This window comes from Homalodisca vitripennis, chromosome 8 (assembly GCF_021130785.1).
Source record: "Homalodisca vitripennis isolate AUS2020 chromosome 8, UT_GWSS_2.1, whole genome shotgun sequence".
In the NCBI taxonomy this organism is placed as follows: Eukaryota; Metazoa; Arthropoda; class Insecta; order Hemiptera; family Cicadellidae; genus Homalodisca; species Homalodisca vitripennis.
The window spans coordinates 22,298,481-22,318,878 of record NC_060214.1 but is presented as its reverse complement, the minus strand read 5'-3'; the positions used below and the strand labels follow the sequence as shown (position 1 = coordinate 22,318,878).

At 33.3% G+C, this 20,398-nt stretch overlaps 1 protein-coding gene across 2 annotated transcripts; it reads right to left on the bottom strand.

Moving 5' to 3' along the window:
* Positions 1-10,337: 10,337 nt before the first annotated feature.
* LOC124367419 (sesquipedalian-1-like) lies at positions 10,338-19,692 on the bottom strand. Of its 2 annotated transcripts, none has more exons than XM_046824222.1 (5): positions 19,525-19,692; positions 15,028-15,238; positions 13,516-13,704; positions 12,595-12,787; positions 10,338-10,552 (listed from the first exon to the last, which is right to left on the bottom strand). In XM_046824222.1, the coding sequence occupies exons 2-5, from the start codon at positions 15,230-15,232 to the stop codon at positions 10,432-10,434; spliced, it is 708 nt and encodes a 235-aa protein (XP_046680178.1). In that variant the 5' UTR covers positions 15,233-15,238; positions 19,525-19,692; the 3' UTR covers positions 10,338-10,431. The 2 variants fall into 2 exon arrangements, with proteins under 2 accessions (XP_046680178.1, XP_046680179.1); XM_046824223.1 differs by lacking the exon at positions 19,525-19,692 and adding an exon at positions 19,374-19,391.
* Between the last annotated feature and the right edge of the window lie 706 nt (positions 19,693-20,398).

The window sequence follows — 20,398 nt, the reverse complement described above, 5'->3', positions numbered from 1 at the left end:
TTAGGGAGCTGAAACTTGTCGATAATTTTCCATGCGGAAGTAGATTCCTGGTGAGAAAACAGCGGATATATAACCATTGCGAAACAAGTAAACAAGAAGAAAGCTGCCTGGTATTAGTCACCAAGTCCACATTTCCATATCTCCCCCTTTCTCTCCACGCTAATAAATAATATTTTAGTTGCATAAAATACATTTTCATCGATGAAATTACAAAACAAATTAAACTACATATATTGCCATTTTAGCCCGTCTTCTGTACTTCAGTAGCAATTCAGGAACAAATTGAGCTGTGGGTTTTTTATTAAAACGTCATTGCATCTGTTTCTGTACACGTAAGAATAATTCATTGGAGTGAGGATATTTTACACAGCCAATCTATATATCTAATACGAATTTCAAACAATACTAATTGTCTTAATGGATTTTTGGAGCCAGTGGGTCAAAAGATTTAACCCACAAACACTTTAGCAATTTTAAGTTTTCTATGAAACTATGAACATAAATTCAAAATGTTAACTTAAAAAGGCTGAAAATTTTTAGGATTATTAACTAAAATTAAGATTGCTTCTATACATTTTAAAATGTTGTAACATCAATTATAAAATTCATTCACGGTTAGGCTTAATAAACCTATATATATATATATATATATATATATATATATATATATATATATATATATATATTAATTATTATGGCAACCTTATCAAAAAAATATAAATGTGTTATTTATTTTTGAATTATTTATATTACTACATTATATTGCTAACTATTCTTTTTTTAACTGACTTTGTGATTGATGAGGAAACATAAAACAGACCTTCAGCAATTATTTGTGGCACATCTTCGCCTGCAATAATTTTACAATGCAGTAATTGCACATTTATTTTATGTATAAAGAAATATACAATAGATAATATTGAAAAAGTACCAACTTCTTGTAGCACACATCTTACTGTGTTCTAAGCGTTACATACAATCTACGACGGTCTATAAATAATTATTTTAAAAATTAATTTACCGTTTGTTTTTGTTTTAGCAGTATTTTAACATACAATGTAATAATTACACACTAATAATTTATTTTATATTTATAAATACTAGATAATATTGAAAAATTACCAATTCCTCAATATCGGTAAAAACTCATTACCAATCAAAAACAGTCATTGTGTGTGGTTTATTATTTTTATTTCAAAACCAAATGGTTGAAAAGTACACTGCCGTTCCGATCGGAACGACAAAAACACATTTTAATTCAACAAAATATTACTAAAAGTACTACGATTAGAGGAGTAATGAAAATTACCTGTCACCAATACTATGTCTCCATCCATCCCGGTGCACATCTGTGTACATACAGTACTGCTCGTACCCAAGTATCTGCGGGGAAAGTCGCTCGTTTCCGCCCCTAGAGAGTGAAAGCGGGGTGTCGCAACGCCTACATTTCAATCTATTCTCGCCCCCGGAAATGTCCTGTGTTTTGTTTATTTTAGTTAATCTATCCCACATCAGGAGTCATCTAATCCTCGTCTGGCTTGTGTTATTGTCTAGATGATTTTACACCGTGGTACGGGAGGTATCTTCGCCTTCAGGGCTGATAATAATAATTTATTACATGGCCTTACATAAGGGAAGCTCAGGGGCTCAAGCCGCCCTCCGACATTTTGAAAGAGAAGTATTTAAACTGCGCCCAGTAGCTGCCAAAGCAATTTAGTTACATTTGCCCTGTGGTGCCAATCTTCGTTTGCGCATGATATCGATACTTTATATGTTTCATATAAAAAAGGGATAGTTATGACTACTATTCCAACAGTATATAGAAATTGTCGGCCGATCTGACCGAAAAGTCCTTTTACGAACTAAAAACTTACTCGTAAAATTCCTTGCCGGTCCGATCGGACCGACCATAATTTTTTGTTATTTACTAGAAGCGTAACATTGGCAATCCTGTGACCTTTCTTCGGTGTTGTGTTTAACGCAGTATTTTACTGTAGTAAAACTGCATTCATTACAATTCAACGAACACTCATTGTATGTTTATTATTTTTATTTCCCACAAAATAGTTGGATAGTACACTGCCGTGCCGATCGGAACAACAAAAAACCGCTGCTTTTAGCTTTGTTTCCAGGCAGTTGGTTACAACGTACAGTGATATTTTTATATTTAGAAGGTTCAGTTGAAAAAGTTCAAGACTTTGCTGCTAGGTTATGTTAGTTGCCTGAAACGTGTTTTGCCGTACCGCTACAACAGCGTATTTGTCGTTCCGATCTGCCAACATGTAACTTTAAATAGTCTGCCTGTCGTACCGATAGGCGAGACAGAGCACTCAACATTTTAAGCTGAAATACATTTATGAGATCTTAAATTCAATAATCTCCCTGGGAAAGATTCCCAAGCCGCTGCATTTGGATTATATTTTATACCTTGTAACCCCCTCCCCCCCCGTAAGAAAGCCCCTCCGAAATAATAAAATCATGCAAGTGACGAAACGCTGTCTGACTTAATTTCTAAGAAAAATAGTAAATAGTCCTAATCCTAAACACTTCCTTTCTGACATAAAAATACTGTCCTGTAATTGGACGACCAAATATTTTGGCTCCACTATGGTTAACACTAAATGTTGCCGCCACGAACCCGATTATACCAAAGCCAACTAATTAGTTTTAAGCTGAGACATCCTGATAATATTATAAATGCGAAAGTGGCTTTGTTTGTTTGTTGTGCTTTCACGTGTAAAATACTGAACCCAATGTACCTAAATTTTACATGGACATCCCTAGGGCCTCTGGAATGAATATAAGCCTATTCTTATCTCGAAAATCTCTCCGGGCTACGCCCCACTGGTCACTAAAGCAGTGAAAAATCCAATCTTGGTTTCCAAAGTTTTAAAATATTAATTGTGAGAGCCTGTCAAATGTAATCAACTGATCTATTTAAACATTGTTTTACAACAGCACAGCCATATGTTTAATTAATTTAACCACTACTTTAAATTTGCTTACATTCATAGTGTGCAAACTCTCAAAAGAGTAATGATTAGTTTGCACGCCGTTTTTAGATGTCAGCGATTAGGTAAGCACTCATCTACACTATAAAACATCCTAAAACATAAGATGGTCAAAATTGGACTCCAAAAACTCCCTTTGAAGCAGTCGGCAAGAACTATACTAGATGAAAGTTCGCTGGACTGTTCTTTTGAAATGTACCAATTCCAGCTCTAAATGTTCTAAAATATTTAAAATATTTTTCAGTTTACAAAGAAACAAACGCGTAAATAGTGTCATTGTTTATGCACATTTAACTGTACATTTTTATTAAATGTTAGCGTTAGATATATTAAACTTGTATATATATATATATATATATATATATATATATATATATATATATATGCCAAATTTGGTACATAGGTTTGAATAGATAAGACAAAAATAAATAATTGTGTTATTTTTTAATTAACAAAATAGCGTCTGTTGGAAATTTGAATGTCAATTAACAAAAACAAAATAAATATAGTTATAAAACATTTAGTAGATATCAACTATTTGAGAAATTGTATTAAGACTCCAACGGTACTTGTTTCAACGAAATCCGTCAATAAATAAGCGAGCACGATAGGCAACTGAGATTTTGTCCAAAGGTATCAGTTGTTTGTTGCTCCCGGCTTGTGTAAGCGTATCTTTAAAGTGGCCGTGCTCGCTTATGCGTTGACGGATTTCCCTGGAAAAGGTACCGTTGGAGTCATTTTAAAATTTTTTAAATTATTTAGTATCTTATACACTTTTTATAACTGATGCCTATCAAAAGACAAAAGTTTTTCTCGCTTATGCGTTGACATCTGTTCTTTGAGCAAACTACGTAATTAACTTTCCTTGTTTTCACATTTGGTCTGTTAGCGTTTCCTTTCTCCAATGGAACTTGTGCAATCTTCTTTTCAGACTGCTGGATGTATTTTGGAATATGGAATACAGGTTGCCCAACAGCTTATGGTTTACCACTGTAAATACAATATCCTTCCTCATTCGTTATCATCTGTAGTATAAATGTGTGGTCAGAAGCACTGATAGCTCAATAAGAAAATTATCAACATCATTCCATATTGAAGACTCTTGGAGCAACTGGAAAAATTAGTAAATAGTACTAAATGTTAATAAAATAATACTTTCCAATGTGGTTTATTTTTTTGTTCGAGGCCTTTCGAAACCAAAGGTTTTATCATAAGTTAACTCCACAAATACAAATTGTTATATTTTGTTTTTAACTTTGGTTTTTTCGAAAGGCCTCGTTCAAAATATAAACCATATTGGAAAGTATTATTTTATTAATATTTAGTACTATTTCATTCCATATAATTAGAGATACTGTCTAATTCTAGCTAGTGCCATTTATACAAATTTAATTATTGTAAATAAAAGTGCTTGACAGGTATTTGATCTTCTGATCATATATTATTGTAGTTATTTAAATGCATATACGACAGAAACAGCCGGATTTAAATAATTGAATCGTAAAAAGTAAGGGCTCTGTTGTGTAATGGTAGCACACTCACCCGTGTGCGTATTACTCCTTTTTAAAGTTTATTTCTTTGTAGAGTTTTAAAAATATTCAGCTTAACAGCTGATAGCAAATTGTTTATGGTATCCTTTTGTTTTTACTATTATTGATTCCTCTAATAATAATAATATATTTATCTTAGAATTTTCAGAATTTCTTAAAATTAAACATTTTCATAAAAAAGAACATTTTAATGGGGTACTCACCATTTCTTTTTTAAATACCATGAGAAACAATTGAACATGAAATAGATCAAAATAATTTTGTTTGATACATCTTTTAGTTATATTTTATTATTTAATTAAATATATAACACGTTATATATTAACTGCTTACCTTTGGTATATTTTTATTTTGTCCACAAAACTGTAATAGCCTCTTTTAGAAATTTTATATTTATATAAAACTTTTGTACCTATCAAAGAATGAAACTCTTGGTTGAGTGTTATAATAAAATAAAGTTTTTTTATCTGAATATTATTTTTACTTTCAACCAAGGGAAATTCTAATTTTCTCATATAAATCTGATTTGCATGGTTAGAAAGTTTTGTTCATTGTGTGTAATAGAGCAGACTTTATGAAGCAATTTAAAATATATAATTATTAATTTTAATACTAAAATAAAAATACTACGCAATTTTCAGACAACTTCTATATTTTCAGTAAAATATGGCTCGGGCTCGGGAAAAATACCTGTGAAAAAATCCTGGGACTAAATCAAGTAAGGATTTAACTGATCTGTACCAAATATGGTATGATGATTGTATTACATGTGAAGCAGTTTGTACGCCAACTCAATTCGTTATGTTTCAATATGGTGTCCTATCGATATTAGTGAACACTCTTAATTATTTCAAAATATAGACTGTTCAATTGCTTGATTCAAAATTGTCAGCATTAACATTTACAAAAATGCATAAATGTAAGTTTGACTTCAAATAAAAGAAGAATATAGCCTCTACTCTTCAATTTTTAGAATATATATATATTGTCTTTGTACATTCTCATATCAGCAATCAAGATTTTAGATAAACAAAGCAGATATACAGGGTGTAAAAAAGTCCCACACAGGGTTTATAATTTCCGGACGAATACAGGTAACACAATACAACTTGGTACATCATTACTGCACCTATAAATGTACTTTATGAAGTAACTATAATTTTTTACCATGTCAGAGAGATGACCCGCAAGGAGTCAGAAGAAAATATTAAATTAAGGAATAGGTTGATTATTACAGCAAATTAAAGGTTTGTATTAGTAGAGTATAATGGAGCAAATCCGACCTCAAAAGGTTCGCTCTTTAACAAATCACACTGGTTTAAAGTTTGAAACATTTACAATGTAGGTCCTGTTCTAGATGGTTTAATATTCTTGTCTTAGCTCATGTTAAACTTAGAAAATGAATACTGGACTTCAGAAATAGTTTATAAGGTAGTTATTCCAATACAATGCAGGATGGTCTAACAATTTTAAAATAATGTACATATTGAACTATGCTTATGTTAAATTTCCCCCTCCTTCCCCTAACTCCTTGTAGACTATACTCCATTGGAAATGAAGAGTCACCTTAAAAACTATTTCTTTAATCCAGTATTCATTTACTACATTCAACTTTCGCAACTTCAGCCAAGACAAGAATATTAACTATCTAACACAGGTCTTACATTGTAAATGTTCAAACTTTAAACCAGCATAATTTTTTAAAGAGTTAACCCTTTCAGGTCGGATTTGCAGCATTGTACTCTACTAATATCTTTAATTTGATGTATTACTCAACCTATGTTCTCATAAGACTTTCATCTGATTCCTTGCGGGTCATCCCCCTGACATGACAAAAAAATTATAGTTACTTCAAAAAGTACATTTATAGGTGCAATAATGATGTACCAAGTATTATTGCTTTACCTGTAACCGTCCGGAAATTATCAAGCCCGTGTGGAACTTTCCTTACACCCTGTATAATGCTCTGTGTGGCTTCAAATTCGTCTTCGCTCTGCAGAAATGGACCTTGCAGGGGAGGTAAAGTTTTGAACTGCGGGAAAATTCGGGGAGAATTTCCAGCCTGGTGGACTTTTGGGTAACATATTTTATAGCAAAATGTATGAAATTATTGTTTTTCTTAAATGTGCTATGCATTTTTCTATTTCAAATCAGAGTTTATTTGGTAAACTAGGTAAATAAAAACAATTTTCGCGTAATTTAACGCTCTGAAAGTTACAGCTGGCATTTCCATATTTTACAACAATACAAGACGGCAGAAATAACACTTGGCGGTCTTTGGTAATGTTTATTGTCAATCAACAAAATGTATACACAGTTAAAAATACAACATTTGGTAAAGTTACCTACTCTTAACAAAATATACGTTTAGCTTGTTTCATTACTTAGTATTTATTTATATCATACGTAACACAAACGGTCTGTCCAATAACTACATACTACTATACATTGTACTCGTAATACCTATCAGTCACTTTCAGACACAATAAAAAAACATTCTTAATAAATAGTTATGGTACGTTTAGTGTATTAATTGTCATGCTATAAATTACTATATATGCAGTTCAAATAGCACAGAAGTTACAACGATACTCGGTTACGTTAATAGATTAATGAGAGTACAATAATTACACTATAAACAAACACGTATTAAAGGCAGAGATTGATCTGTTTTTGGCATTTATACAAATTGTTATTTCCATTCGACAAATCGTCTACGATCAATTAATTATCTTTAAACTAAAGGTAACAGGTAATACAATGTCCTATCATATTTTTATGAAGATTAAAAAAATATCCTTTCTACACACAATTGTTTGTAATAATCAAAGGTTGAAATTACGACGATAATACAGATAAAAGAATAAGTCAAAGTAATTCTTCTTATAAAATTAATTTGAAATTTAATCGTACAAATAATTTTACTTCAAAATATGCAGTGTGAAATATGATATATTGTTATTATATTGAAAGGTAAATGACAATGTTAATGGAGTTTTTTTGAACTTTAACAGATTGGTAAGCTTGCAATTAAGAAGTTAATACAGATAAAAGAATATGCTAAATGAATTCTTCTTATTAAAATGAATTTGAAATTATTATTTACAATAACTAATTTTACTTAAAAATATGCCATGTGAAATATGATATAATTATATTTTATATCGAAAGGTAGTAAATCACAATTAGAATGAAGTTTTTTTTAACTTTAAAAATTGGTTTAGTCTTGGTTTTGATTTAAATTTGACATGCCTATATCGATGTCAATTATAGCCTATAAGTATGTTTGTAATTATCAGATCTATAATAAATTAGGCTATATCCTGTTAATAATTATTTCTAAGGATTACATTCTGATGACCCTCATCAGTCCGTCAGTTGTAAGGCCAATCCGGTAACACAATATGTTGTCTCATTCAGCCAATTTTCATGAATATTAAATAATTAAAATACATTTTATTCTAATTCAACGTAACACTTCTTTCATGGTTTATTTTTTATAAAAATTATAAATATGATGAAGCCAGTCGCAATAGATTAAGTATTGCAGAAGGAGAAAATAATATATATATATATATTAAGAAAAGTATTTGAACTCACTAAATTCCATGATTTCGCACACTTGTGCCAGGATTTTGAACGTGTTAAGTTCACGTGTATATCACTCTCTCTCCTCCGTTTTTAAATTATTAAGTTTGTCATGAATTGTTTAATCGTAACATCAATTAAAAATATTATCAGTTTTAAAAAGTATATTATTTTTTTCAGTCAACCAAAAAGAGTCTTTCTTACAATCTCCTACGTTAACCTAGGCTACAATCCGTCACCGCACCGAGTGAACCCGTGGAAACTCTACAATATACAAGTGTGGACATCACAACACAATGTTATATAGCACTTGGATAATGGAGAGTCCCTACACTCAATTGTATATAATTAATTTTTTATGTATTATTTGCAAAGGTTTGAAGCGTCAAAAGTAAAAGAGAACGAAAATTCACTTCAGGAGATGGAAAGGTGAATTAATTGACATATAAATCAGACTGATGCATGATTCAGACTTGGATGAATGTAGATTAACAATAAGTTCTCTTCTCAATCTTTACCGCCATTAAGTTCCAGGAAATGTTTCCTGTCAATTTAAAAACATTTGTTCCTTAAGTTTACTATCAAAGTGTAAAATAAGAAATGTTTTCTAATCAAGTGATTTCACATATCGGCGATTTACTGGCCTGCACGCTCACCCGATCTATCGCCGTGCATCTTCTTCTTATGGTGTCACTTTACATTGAAACTCTATTATCTTAACCTCGTTCACCCAAAGATTTGAAGCCTGCAATACGTGAAGATATTGCTGCTGTATCACAGGACACTTTTATGTAAGTTATGGAGAACTTTGAAGCGACATGGAGAACTTTGAAGAGAGACTTTTAATTAACGCAGAAGGACGCCATTTTTCCAATGTAATAAAAAAAATAATTCAGTGCTTTGGAATTTTTATATCGAACTTAAAAATAGGAATCTAGAAATAACACCCTATGCGACAATCCTGATGTTAGTTAGTTCTCATTGTCTAAAATTCCCAGCTGCATGATTAACACATGATGACACAGAAGTATATGGAGAACTTTGAAGAGATATGGAGAACTTTGAAGAGGGATGAAGAACTTAAGAAAGATGGAGAACTTTGAAGAGACACTTTTAATAAACGCAGAAGGACGCCATTTTCCCAATGTAATAAAAAAAATAATTCAGTGCTTTGGAATGTTTAATGTCCAATTCTCAAATTGGGTTGTTTACTGATTATTTTGGTGCAAACAAAATATCTGTATGATTAAAATAAACTTACTTATATAATTTTAAAATGTATTATGAATCCAAACATCTGTAGCAATTCTTTAACTCTTTCAAATCTTCCATTACATCGAACTTAAAAATAGGAATCTAGAAATCTCACCCTATGCAACAATCCTGATGTTAGTTCTCATTGTCTAAAATACCCAACTGCATGATTAAATAAGATGACATAGAAGTCCATTAACCATGGGAATTTTAAACTCTTTGGGTGTCAGAAAACACTAAACATGACTACACTAATTTATTACATTATTAATTTTGTAGTAATTATTGAGTTTTGAAATTAAATTCTAGTTATAATTTGTACAATAGCCCACTAAAAAAGCGAGTGAACCAAAACTAAGTGCTTTTGACTAATTGTCATTAGCGGAGATGCAAAGTGCAAAACAAGTGCTACTGATTTAATGCACCTATATGTAAGAGGAAGGTTTCAAAAATACTATTGTCCATAAGTAATCCGCCATTAATGACCCTCCCTGGTACAAATATAGATAATTATAAGATTCAGTGGTTCATACCAAAATATGTAAGAGAAGTTTTAAATTAAAATATTTTAATTATAGGTAATAAGTTTGAAACTATACTAAACTCTATAGACACTAGTATGTAAGTTTTTCAGAATAAAATAATATACACTGTATCGCCAGTAAAATTTATGTTCTGTTTTTTTTTCTCCCAGCTTTCCGCTAAATGAAATTTCCAACACACTCAACAGTCCAGATTTTCAAAACTGATTTCGGGACTGGCGCAAGAAAACCGTGAACCAAAATACGAAACAGTTGCTTCAAAGTTGCACTACTATGTTTTTTTCTTTTTCATATAAAATTTCAATACCATTACTAAACTTTTTTGTGTTATACGCGTTTCAAAAAGCATTACAATTATAGGTTAGCCCCTCTCATCAACACACTCACACACAATGGTTTGTATCCGTAATACTTTATGGAAACTATGAAATAAATTACAAACAACCATAAATACAGATCACACTACAGAGCCTAGGAGGTGTTTCCTCATAACGTAATGAGGGGCACTTCTTTGCTCTCTTGCTCTTGTTTCTGGCGGTGCCTCCACTCATTGCGATCTGTGAGGATTGGTCGGCCGTACGCGGTGTGTAGTTCTCGGAAGGTTATTCTGAAAGAAAGAAAAATCTCTGAGACTCATCAATAGGCTAATAATTCCTCAGATATTTTGGTTATTCTAAAAATCTAAAAGCGTGAATAAAATTGATAATTGGCTATATATTATTGTTCACCGTACAGTTTAAGCGATTTAGCCTGAGACTTAAACTGTAATTAAAGAGATCTGGGATCTTGAACCATGTATTGAAAACTAAGTTATCATCTGCAGTTGCACTAGCATTACCACGAACTTCTCCTTCACATGCAACCCTTTTTATACTTGATGTATAAAGGATCCTAAAGATCACTGTAATATATGCTTGTCCCTTCAATTCAACCTGCTGCATGAAACCGAGAGTTTGACCTCCAGCCAATGTCTTACATTGTTAGAGGCGAAGTTAGGACCTAAAAGTCTTCTGTTCCACTTAACCTCTAAACAATCAATGGTAAGCGATGGTCATCAAAGAAATCCCCAGAGCTCTATCTATCTTTAGATAGGAAAATATTTCTATATGTATTGAAAGTCACAGGAAAAAATTATACTTCAAAATAAAAACTTGTAGGAAATTTCATTTTAGGTAATTTTGTACTAAAACTTAGATTTGACCAACTTCTCACTCGTGCCAAATAGAAGAAAAGTTGACAATTAACACTTAACAAGTTTCCTTGTTCTCTTATAATTTTCTGACCATTGGTGATATTTAATATAAAAACACAGTAGGTATATGAAAACAGTAAATAAAAAAGGTGTAGGAAGTTTATGTTTAAGTAAACCTTTTTATAAAACCTTAAATCTGTTTAGTAATTGGACAAAATTAATTAATAAATGAAGGAATATTTTTATCGTGGTAGGAAAGAAAACCGTACAAATTTCCTTTAAGAATTATAAGCATGAGCCTGTTATTTGGAAAGGGCACTTGAACAAATTAATAAAAAATATGAACATCTCATGTTTTACTCAAGAAAAAAAAAGGGAAGCAAAAGTTTTACTCAATGTCTGTTGAGGTGTTTTTTGCAATGCTCTTGGAATTGTTGTTCTAGCTGCCTTCAATTTCTATTTTATTCACTATTATTACCATATAACCACCAATAATTCTATGCCTGTAGGAACTACAAGTTATTAATTCTCCATATACCAAAAGTTTTTCACACAATCTCCCATTTTTTATTAAGCCCTTGAGAACTAAGTGCATCGGTATTCAATTTTAATACAAATTTAAAAGCTATAAATATTGAAGCCCATTTTGTACTGTTTTCAAGCAGAGACCTCTCAGCTGGCATGTAAACCTTTTCTTGATGGTTTGCAGCTTATAGAGATTTCAAGCCAAGAATTTAGATGCAGCAACAGGTTGTTTGTTAAGGTAACAAATGAATTTTATATTATAAAGGATAGGATTTATATTTCTATTACCAATATAGATAGAGTTTAATGTGTAAGATATACATACGTCTACTTAATATGTTGACTATGGCTGACGCCTTACGGCCCACGAACACAGCGATCGTAGTTGGTTTCACTCAGTATAGACCAGAGCTGAAGGGTTTTTTTTTGTTCTCTCAAGACAAGAAGCTTATAAATTACATGTAGTCCTATAAGAACCTTAGTGCTGCTTCCAGAGTGACAGGATATTCAGGATGGGTAAGGTTGGGGTAGGGGCCACCTCCTGTCGAGATCCTTGAGGAAGAATTAGTGCACTAATCTCAGTCAGGTCGCCTAGGAAGAAGGAGAAGCTAGCTCTGAACCAGCCTCTCCAGTCAAAGCAGGCAGGAGGTGGCACACTTTTGTTGAGGCTAGCAAGAACCTCTGACACTTAGGAAACAAACCCCACCAACTCCAACAGTCATCTCCCGCAGTAGACTAGACCTATCGAATTGCCCTTGCACCCCAGAATCTCGACTTTGCGGTTAGTGATGTGCCGCTCCTGGACATCCATAAGGTTTCCCAGATTGAAGTGACACATCAGTTTTTGCTGTGTCCAGTGGTGGGTTCAACTGGAATGTATAAACCAGCCAGAAGTGATCCCTGCTGGGTACTGAAGGTGTTGAATGACTCACCGGTGCCTGGTGGTGTTTTCAGTGCGAGTGGGGTTGTCAGCACGAGCGGGAGCTGAACGCACACTGTGTGAGCGCATGTGGTGAGTGGCGGTGCCATTGGAGGTGTGTCCTCGGTTAAACGGGTTGTGTCTTGTACGAGGAGGAGGCTGTGGTGATGGCCCACCTGCCACTTCCGCCGATAGAGGCATATTTTCTACAAAACATAGTTAACCTACTGTCAAAATTGGTCCATAAAAGATTTTGTATTACATATTGTTGCATATTACCAACATTTTTCACATAACTTCTCGATACTCAATAACCCAAGTTTCTGCACAGTAAATCCAGCTAATTCATAATTACTTACAGCTGAACCAGCATACCCGAGTGACTACTATGTCTATTCCATTTCCAAATGGATGTTCCATCCCTAGCAGCACTCTCATTTTATCTCCGACATTAACAGTTACATCTTAATTATAAACTTCTTGGGAAGAAATGGAATCAACTGGTGAACAAGTAAAATATGTCAAAAACAATTAGTTTTTTAATTGTATTAATAATGTAATATAATTTTTCACTTAGGTCAAAATACCTGAGAAAATATTGTATTGCATTTCAGCCTATAAAACTTTCTACATGATTCTGTAGAGACAGGATATTCATGATGAGTAAGGTTGGGAGATTAGAGTTGCCTCCAGCCAAGAACCTGTGGTACAGCCATCATGAAGAGAGATAGTTTTTTCTCAGTGATGCTTCCTTGAAAAAGAGATTCTCTCAGTTTCTCAGCCTACACCAGTCAGAGCCAGTATGTTGCAGTGCTACCTCACATTTAGGCTTGCAAATTGTTAACACTAAGAGAGTCTCACCCAATCAAACCCTTTTTAGTAAACTAGACAGTTTTATGAAGTTATCCCTTCCCCCTCTTATAACCCTCATTACCTTCCATCTCATCCAGCTGCTTCTGGAGGTCTGCTACCATCAGTTTCATATAGTCATAACTGGCACAGGCCAACGCCTTCATCCACTGCTCCATGGACTCCTGGGACTCTGCCCCTAGGATGTAGCTGCGGTTGCCTGGTCCGTGAAATACTATCTTGAAACTGAACTGCTCCTCATCCTCGGACAGTTCTGTAAACAACCATAATCATTTTACCCGGTTTCATAGTCGTATCTTGCATGCAATGCAACAGATATCCATTGCTCTAACAATTTGATAACATGTTTCTTGGAATACTATCTTCAAACTGAAATATCACGAGCGCTCCAAATTTACAAAGTAACAAAACTATATATTTGTAAAATTTATTTCCCGCTTCCTCCTTCAAGGCTAGTTTACAGTATTTCACCAGACCAATATTCTTCTATCTTCTATATAAATAAAATCTGAACTATGAGTTTCCAAGCCTTATGACTGCTTTACTTTTTTTAAATTTGATTGTAGTTTGTTATTCTGTTCGTGATAGTGTGTCGTGGCATAACAAGCTATAGATACTAGAGAAAAAAGTTAAAGGTAGCCATGAAAAATCCATTATGTTTTAAATCATCCACAAAACTTTCTCACTTATAACAGCAGTGACAGTATGTAAATAATTTTATAGTTGATTCCATGTTCACCATGCAGTAAAGGTCCAATAGGACAGTCATACTAATACTTTTACTAAACATCATGTTTAGTGTCATCAGGGTTGAATCAAAAGTCCTCAATACCCTTGTAGAGGTGCTTAAGTAGAGTTAAAAAATATGATTACTACTTTATATAATAATATTATTATAAGTAATCATTCCGAGTATTTAATTCAGCGTGTATAGCCAAGAGTCAATGTTGTCAGGATGGCTAGTACCACTCAAAACACCATTTGGATAACATGTTTTATGGTCTGTACACATGAAATCAAATATAGATACAGATTTTTTTGGTTTCAGCAGAAGCGTCAACAGAAGAGATCGGTCTTTATATGAGTACGTTACTGTAATCCTTGAGTCGGCTGTGGCTGTTATTAAAAGGCATACGTCATACTTTTAACTTTTAACCAATCATAACGTAAACTGGAAAGAACTTGGTTCACAGAAGACAGATTTCAATATTTCTCTACTGTTTGAAATCCATATACATAGCCTAAATTGATTCCAATAAAACATAAATGTTACTAAAAATAAAGGTGATACATTTATGAATAATTTTCTATAATGAGCTACTAGAAATTGTTAGCTTGAACAAAATATTGAAAAGAAAAATGGCAATATATTAATTATTTAGAGGGCAACGCAGAAAAGTAGATGAAGAATATATAATCAGACTCATTTAAACAATAATTTTACCCTATTTATTTCTTCATTTTTCTACGGTTTTCTATATTTAAGTATAATGGATTTAGCAAATGCATTACCTACCTGCAAATAGAAATATTTAAATGGAAGATTTGAAATAAAACATAATCAAACACTTCCTACCTATAGTGCAGCCTTCCAGGACAACAACGCCCACAGGCTCTTTATCTCCACGTTTCTCAAAATAGAACAAGAGGTTGCCTTTCAAAATGAACCACCTCTTCTGGTAGCCTTTGTTCACTTCCCCTCTCTTGACCAGCCAACCCTCTCTGTCCACAGGTGTGGGCGAAGTTGCAAAAGCTGCCAGATTTTTCTCGTTTATCTTCATGATTTACTGAAACAAGAACAATATGATCAAGACACTATGACCAATCTTTACACGATTTAGATAAAAAGTGTATTTGTTGTATGTTGTTGGAAAGGGAGGAAAATATGGGGAATAAATCCTGTATACCTTGTGAACAAAAACATATGCTGCTAAATAATAGCGGGTTAGTTACAAAATGACAGTTTCCCCCATATGTGTACTACAATATAATAATGTATAACAGCAAGCTATGCAAATCGAAGGATGATCTATGATGAAATATCTACTGATCACCAGTTTGAATGTTAATGGTGAGTCAGTGAAAGTGATGGTGCTTCAGAAGCCTAAACTGCTGGCATTTATTATCAGATCTTATGGCATATTTATCTGCCGTGTGAGTTAAATATTCAGGGTTTGATCACGAATGCCTCCAGCAAACAGTACAGGTTGCGAAAGCAAATTGCATTGCCCAAAGGGCTACAGTCGCTTATCCAAATCAATTAAAAGGAATATGGAATTTAACATTAAACATTGTCGACTTTACTAAAATAAACAGAAAGGAAACGATTCCTAGGGGCATATCTCCTCAGCCCTATGGACATCAGAGAACATGAGCCCTCAAATCTGATCAGCTTCCGTAAAAGTCTCAGGGCACGAAGGTCCTTAAGGGTTAAGTGTGGGGACAATCGTCTCCTCCCCCCTATCATTACACCTTTTGAATTATTAACGATATAATATGCAGAGTGGCCAGTCAAAATCCTTTTTACAACTTCCCAGTTTTTTCCCAGTCGAACATTTCCGATTCTCTAGTACATTTTCAAACCAAACTGTAATACTGCATTCAACAACCCTTATGCTGAGTACAATGGTAACGGTTTTCCATCACCAGTTGTATTTGCAGGAAATGTCATGAATAGAAGTGGCGGTGGCCTAGTAAACTTCATCACTAGCACTATATACAAGAATTCGGTGATGATTCATCACTATCACCTATTTTAAGTTCCTTAGTTTTTATCTTTGTGTCTTGCCATGTGTTGAAGTTCTGTGAAACAGTTTGTTCTGTCAACATCCTTATTAGAGAACACTACAATTTCACTCCACAAAATAGCACTCTTTAAAAATCATATTTTTTACAACTGCATAACCATATCAACGTAATTAATATTGTTCATACTCTTTATTTTGGACACATTGTAAATGGTACTATTCATTTAAGTATAATTCACTGCATGCTACTGTATATACTTATTGGATTAAAGTCTATTGTTATGTATTTAATTTTTAGTTTAACATATGTTAGTGATTTAGATTTATTATGAGCTTATGTAGCTGATAATTATCTAGCTAACTCCTGATTGTTTAAAAAATGTTCCTCATTGATGGGTTTTCTTACAATGTCCGTAAACACGATATTCATTAGCAGATATGTTTTTTATATATTTTTAACCCTTCCCACACCGAAGATAAATTTATTTCAATGATAGACTCTGACTTAACGCCAAACACAATTATATCCTAAATTATACATTTTGTATTTTGAAGAGTATTTTAATTGTTAAAAAAAAAGCCATCAGAATGGAGGTGCACACAAAGTGCTTTTCACGGATGAGTAGGAAGCAGTTTTAGATGACCTACATTATGCAGCAGGGGGAGAGGGCGCCCTTTGTCTAACTCCATCTACTTGCTAGTCTGCCTTGTGCATCCTACATACCCATAAACAAATATATCCCATTATTTTTAGATTTTAACAATGAATACACTAATTTTAACTAAAATCCCCTCTTTTACATTTTTTTGCGTTCAACTCTTATAACATATTTACAGTAAAAATTAGCTTAGTGCTTAAAGAAAAATATATTTTATATGTCATGGTTGAAAGCAAAATTATGGAATTCCTTAGTGGGAAGCGAATGGTTAAATGTTAATTTAAGTTACAATAATTTATCTTAATGATGTTTTGTTTATCATCGTGTGATATTGTGATGTTATGTGAAATGACTGTAAATCTCTTTTGGCTGTTTGCCCATGCAATTCCTGTTTATGTCAATAAATATCCTGATTCTGATTCTATATAACATTGTAAATATCTTATTTATAATTTGTCTTTCTGTGATGTTTGGAAAATAAATGTACCCAATTCGGAAAAATAAAGAGAACCAAACAATTACATACACTGCTAAGGGGCAGACTGCAGTCCAGCAATGTGAGTCAGAGGTCTGTGGTGCGTAAACTATTTGTACGAGACCACGATTTTAAACCGGTACACAAAAATGGTTATTACAACTAAAAAAAATTAACCAAAGATTTTTATCTGAATTCCTTTTAACTTTGTTTAACCTTTTAGAGAAAAAAACAAGCCCAAGAAATAATACCACACTATTTCAAAGAAATTTGCAGAAGTTAATGGAAATGAATACATATTTTTAAAAGTCATAGCCTATCTTCTACCTTTTACTTTTAAATACAGTATCCATCGGCATCACCACTACTGGCCAAGACAATTAATTATGATCAGTATTTTCCATATCGAATCATTAAATGTGGGAAAGTAAGATACCGATCGGAAGTGTTTCTGGCTAGAAATACAGTATTCAGTTCAGAGGGGCCTTCCCGTGCTTCTGGCACAAAAAAGAAAAATATTCCTCAAAATAGTACCTTAATTCAAGCTTAGATCACATAAACACTCCTGTACAACAGTGCAGAAACCCAAAAATAATCAAAACAAACCGTATATTGTCATTTCCCCAGTAAAAAACCAAGTATCTTTTCAATTAACAAGTACTGTGGGCGGGTTTTCTATAAAGTAGACATGGAAACGGAGAAGGGAACCACAATAAAGAGGAGGAATATTTTATTGTGAATAAAATTGTGTATAGCACTTTATGCTTTGTTTTGTGAATGATTCGCCTTATCAAATTATCGATATTCATCAGTAATGAAGATTCAATAAGTACTGAAAGCACATTACGCTGTGGTTATTACAAATTACATTAAAGTTTTGCTGTTTATAAATACATCTTAAAAAGTAATCATTTAATTAGTAATAATGGTTGAATTGTTAATATATTTTAATTGACAGTTGATGAGAATCATATGGTGACCACTTAGGTACTTTGGGATTATACCGACCACACCAGTATAAAGAACACAAAAATATAAATTTATAGAAACAAACACGATAGAACGAAAAAACAACTCTGTAATTACAAAATTACAAACTTACAAGCATTTCCAGGTATTGTGATCGGTATTGTTGTCGCTGTTATCTTATCTTTCTCGAGAATCCTGATTACGGCAGGCCGCGCGGAATCACATGATTTGCACGGTACATAATTGCCTTTCCATTACAATTCAATTTATATTTCTGATCAGCCCCTCTAGAATTTGATATTTTACTGATAGGTACTATCTCAAGGGATGTTTTTCTTTCGTTGACATCAGCGCGGGCTTCGGCAGCACCTTCTGTAGAAAATCACCTATGCCGGAGGCACTCGCATTTTGGGTGGCGGAATGTGATCAAGAATAAAAACAAGTTTTGAGTGTTTTTTTCAATAAAGAGTTTAGTTTTAGTTTGGTAATGTTTGTTTTTGTTGAATTTTTGTGTTTGGAGAAATGTAGAGGTAAAACACGGAAGTACAACAAAGCGACGCGACTCTGCAATCACGTTATCTACTAGACCGCTCGACTTTGACCTCTGTCTGAGGATGGGGAGGGGTTTGCGATAAGACAATTCCTGTTTTATATTGACGAAATATTGTTTTACGCTAATCTAGTAATCAGTAGAAGCAAAATGTCAAATAACGATTCATGTCTGGGTGTGGTCGGTATAATCCCAAAGTACCACCACTTGTTACACTGCAGCCAATGATTTTGCAGTTGTTTTTTAACTCTGCGCAAGGGAATTAAAAGGTGTGCCAATTAAGGCTAAAATTCAGGAATTCTAGGGTTAAATACCAAAACACAGAAATAAACACAATACATTTTACTGCAACTCCAGTCATTGTAGCAGTATTGGCTAGTTTGTGGTTAACTTACAAACTCAGATTATACTACAACTATTTCACTGGAGATATTTTCTTGTGAATGCAGCAAACCTAGGCCTACCTATGAGTAAAAAGTTTGGGCACATAGAAACTTAAGTAACATCTGGGTTATAACTCACTAATCAAACAGCAGCACAGACAAAAGTGACCCTGTTCATGGATTACCAAATTTTAAATCATATTTACTTATAACTCGTAAAAGCGACAGATTTTCTGAATTGACCTAGGCTATGTTACTGATAATAATTTAAAAATTTGCAGAAAACTCACTTTTAACTTTGTAACATAAATTATTATCTGCTTAAAAAACCAGTTTAACGTCTATCGATTTGTTTATTTCATGGTAATAAATCCCAATTTAACAGTTATCACATTAGTTTAAATAACTTGATACCTTCACAACCATAACAACACATGACGTCATATCTTCGATATCTGTATTATATTCCGTAGTCCGTACCCGGTTTTTTTTTTAAATTTTATACTCTATGTAGTTTTATGTGAAACCAGTAACACTAATAATACTCTATGTGGTTCTATGTGAAACCAGTAACTAATAAAACTTACAATGTCACAATTTTTTGAAACAGTATTTTATTTGGTTCTTAGACCGCCTTGTGTTTAAAATCCAATTTGTCATTGACTGGGAGACAGTCTAGGTGGGATTTCACTACATAACCTTAGAAGTCTTGAGTACCACTGTTGTATGTGTAATACGTTGTTACACTTCTCTATAGCAACGTCGTTACCACAAAAATAGCCATTTAAAGGTTGCCATGAGGAAACACCAGTGTGCAATGATTGCTGCTTAATATAACGGGGCAATCCAGAACGTGGCCGTTACCAATTTAAAGAGCACACTGACGTCAAAGTTGTGCTCTGCAAAGCTACATGTAAGCCACAAGAGTACTGAGAAAAGTGAACATGGTATTGCTCCCAACATAGTGAAGAAACGGAATTGTATTTCATTTTCATGTTAGTATGTCACAGGTTCAGTTTGTGTGTTCTCTAGGATTGTATAGAAGGACAAGGTTTGCGCAAGGGAATTTGTATGCCAGGAATCCATCAAGCTTGCCTAATCCGAAAGGGAGTTTGCCACGGAATTAACATAGCAGGATACCAGGAAATATAAATGTTCCTATTT

Coding starts and splice junctions, on each gene's coding strand:
- LOC124367419 (XM_046824222.1), bottom strand. CDS start 15,232: ATGAAGATAAACGAGAAAAATCTGGCAGCTTTTGCAACTTCGCCCACA. Junction 12,788..13,515: donor GCAGCTGGATGAGATGGAAG/GTAATGAGGGTT, acceptor TATGTTTTGTAG/AAAATATGCCTCTATCGGCG. Junction 10,553..12,594: donor GAAAACACCACCAGGCACCG/GTGAGTCATTCA, acceptor TCTTTCTTTCAG/AATAACCTTCCGAGAACTAC.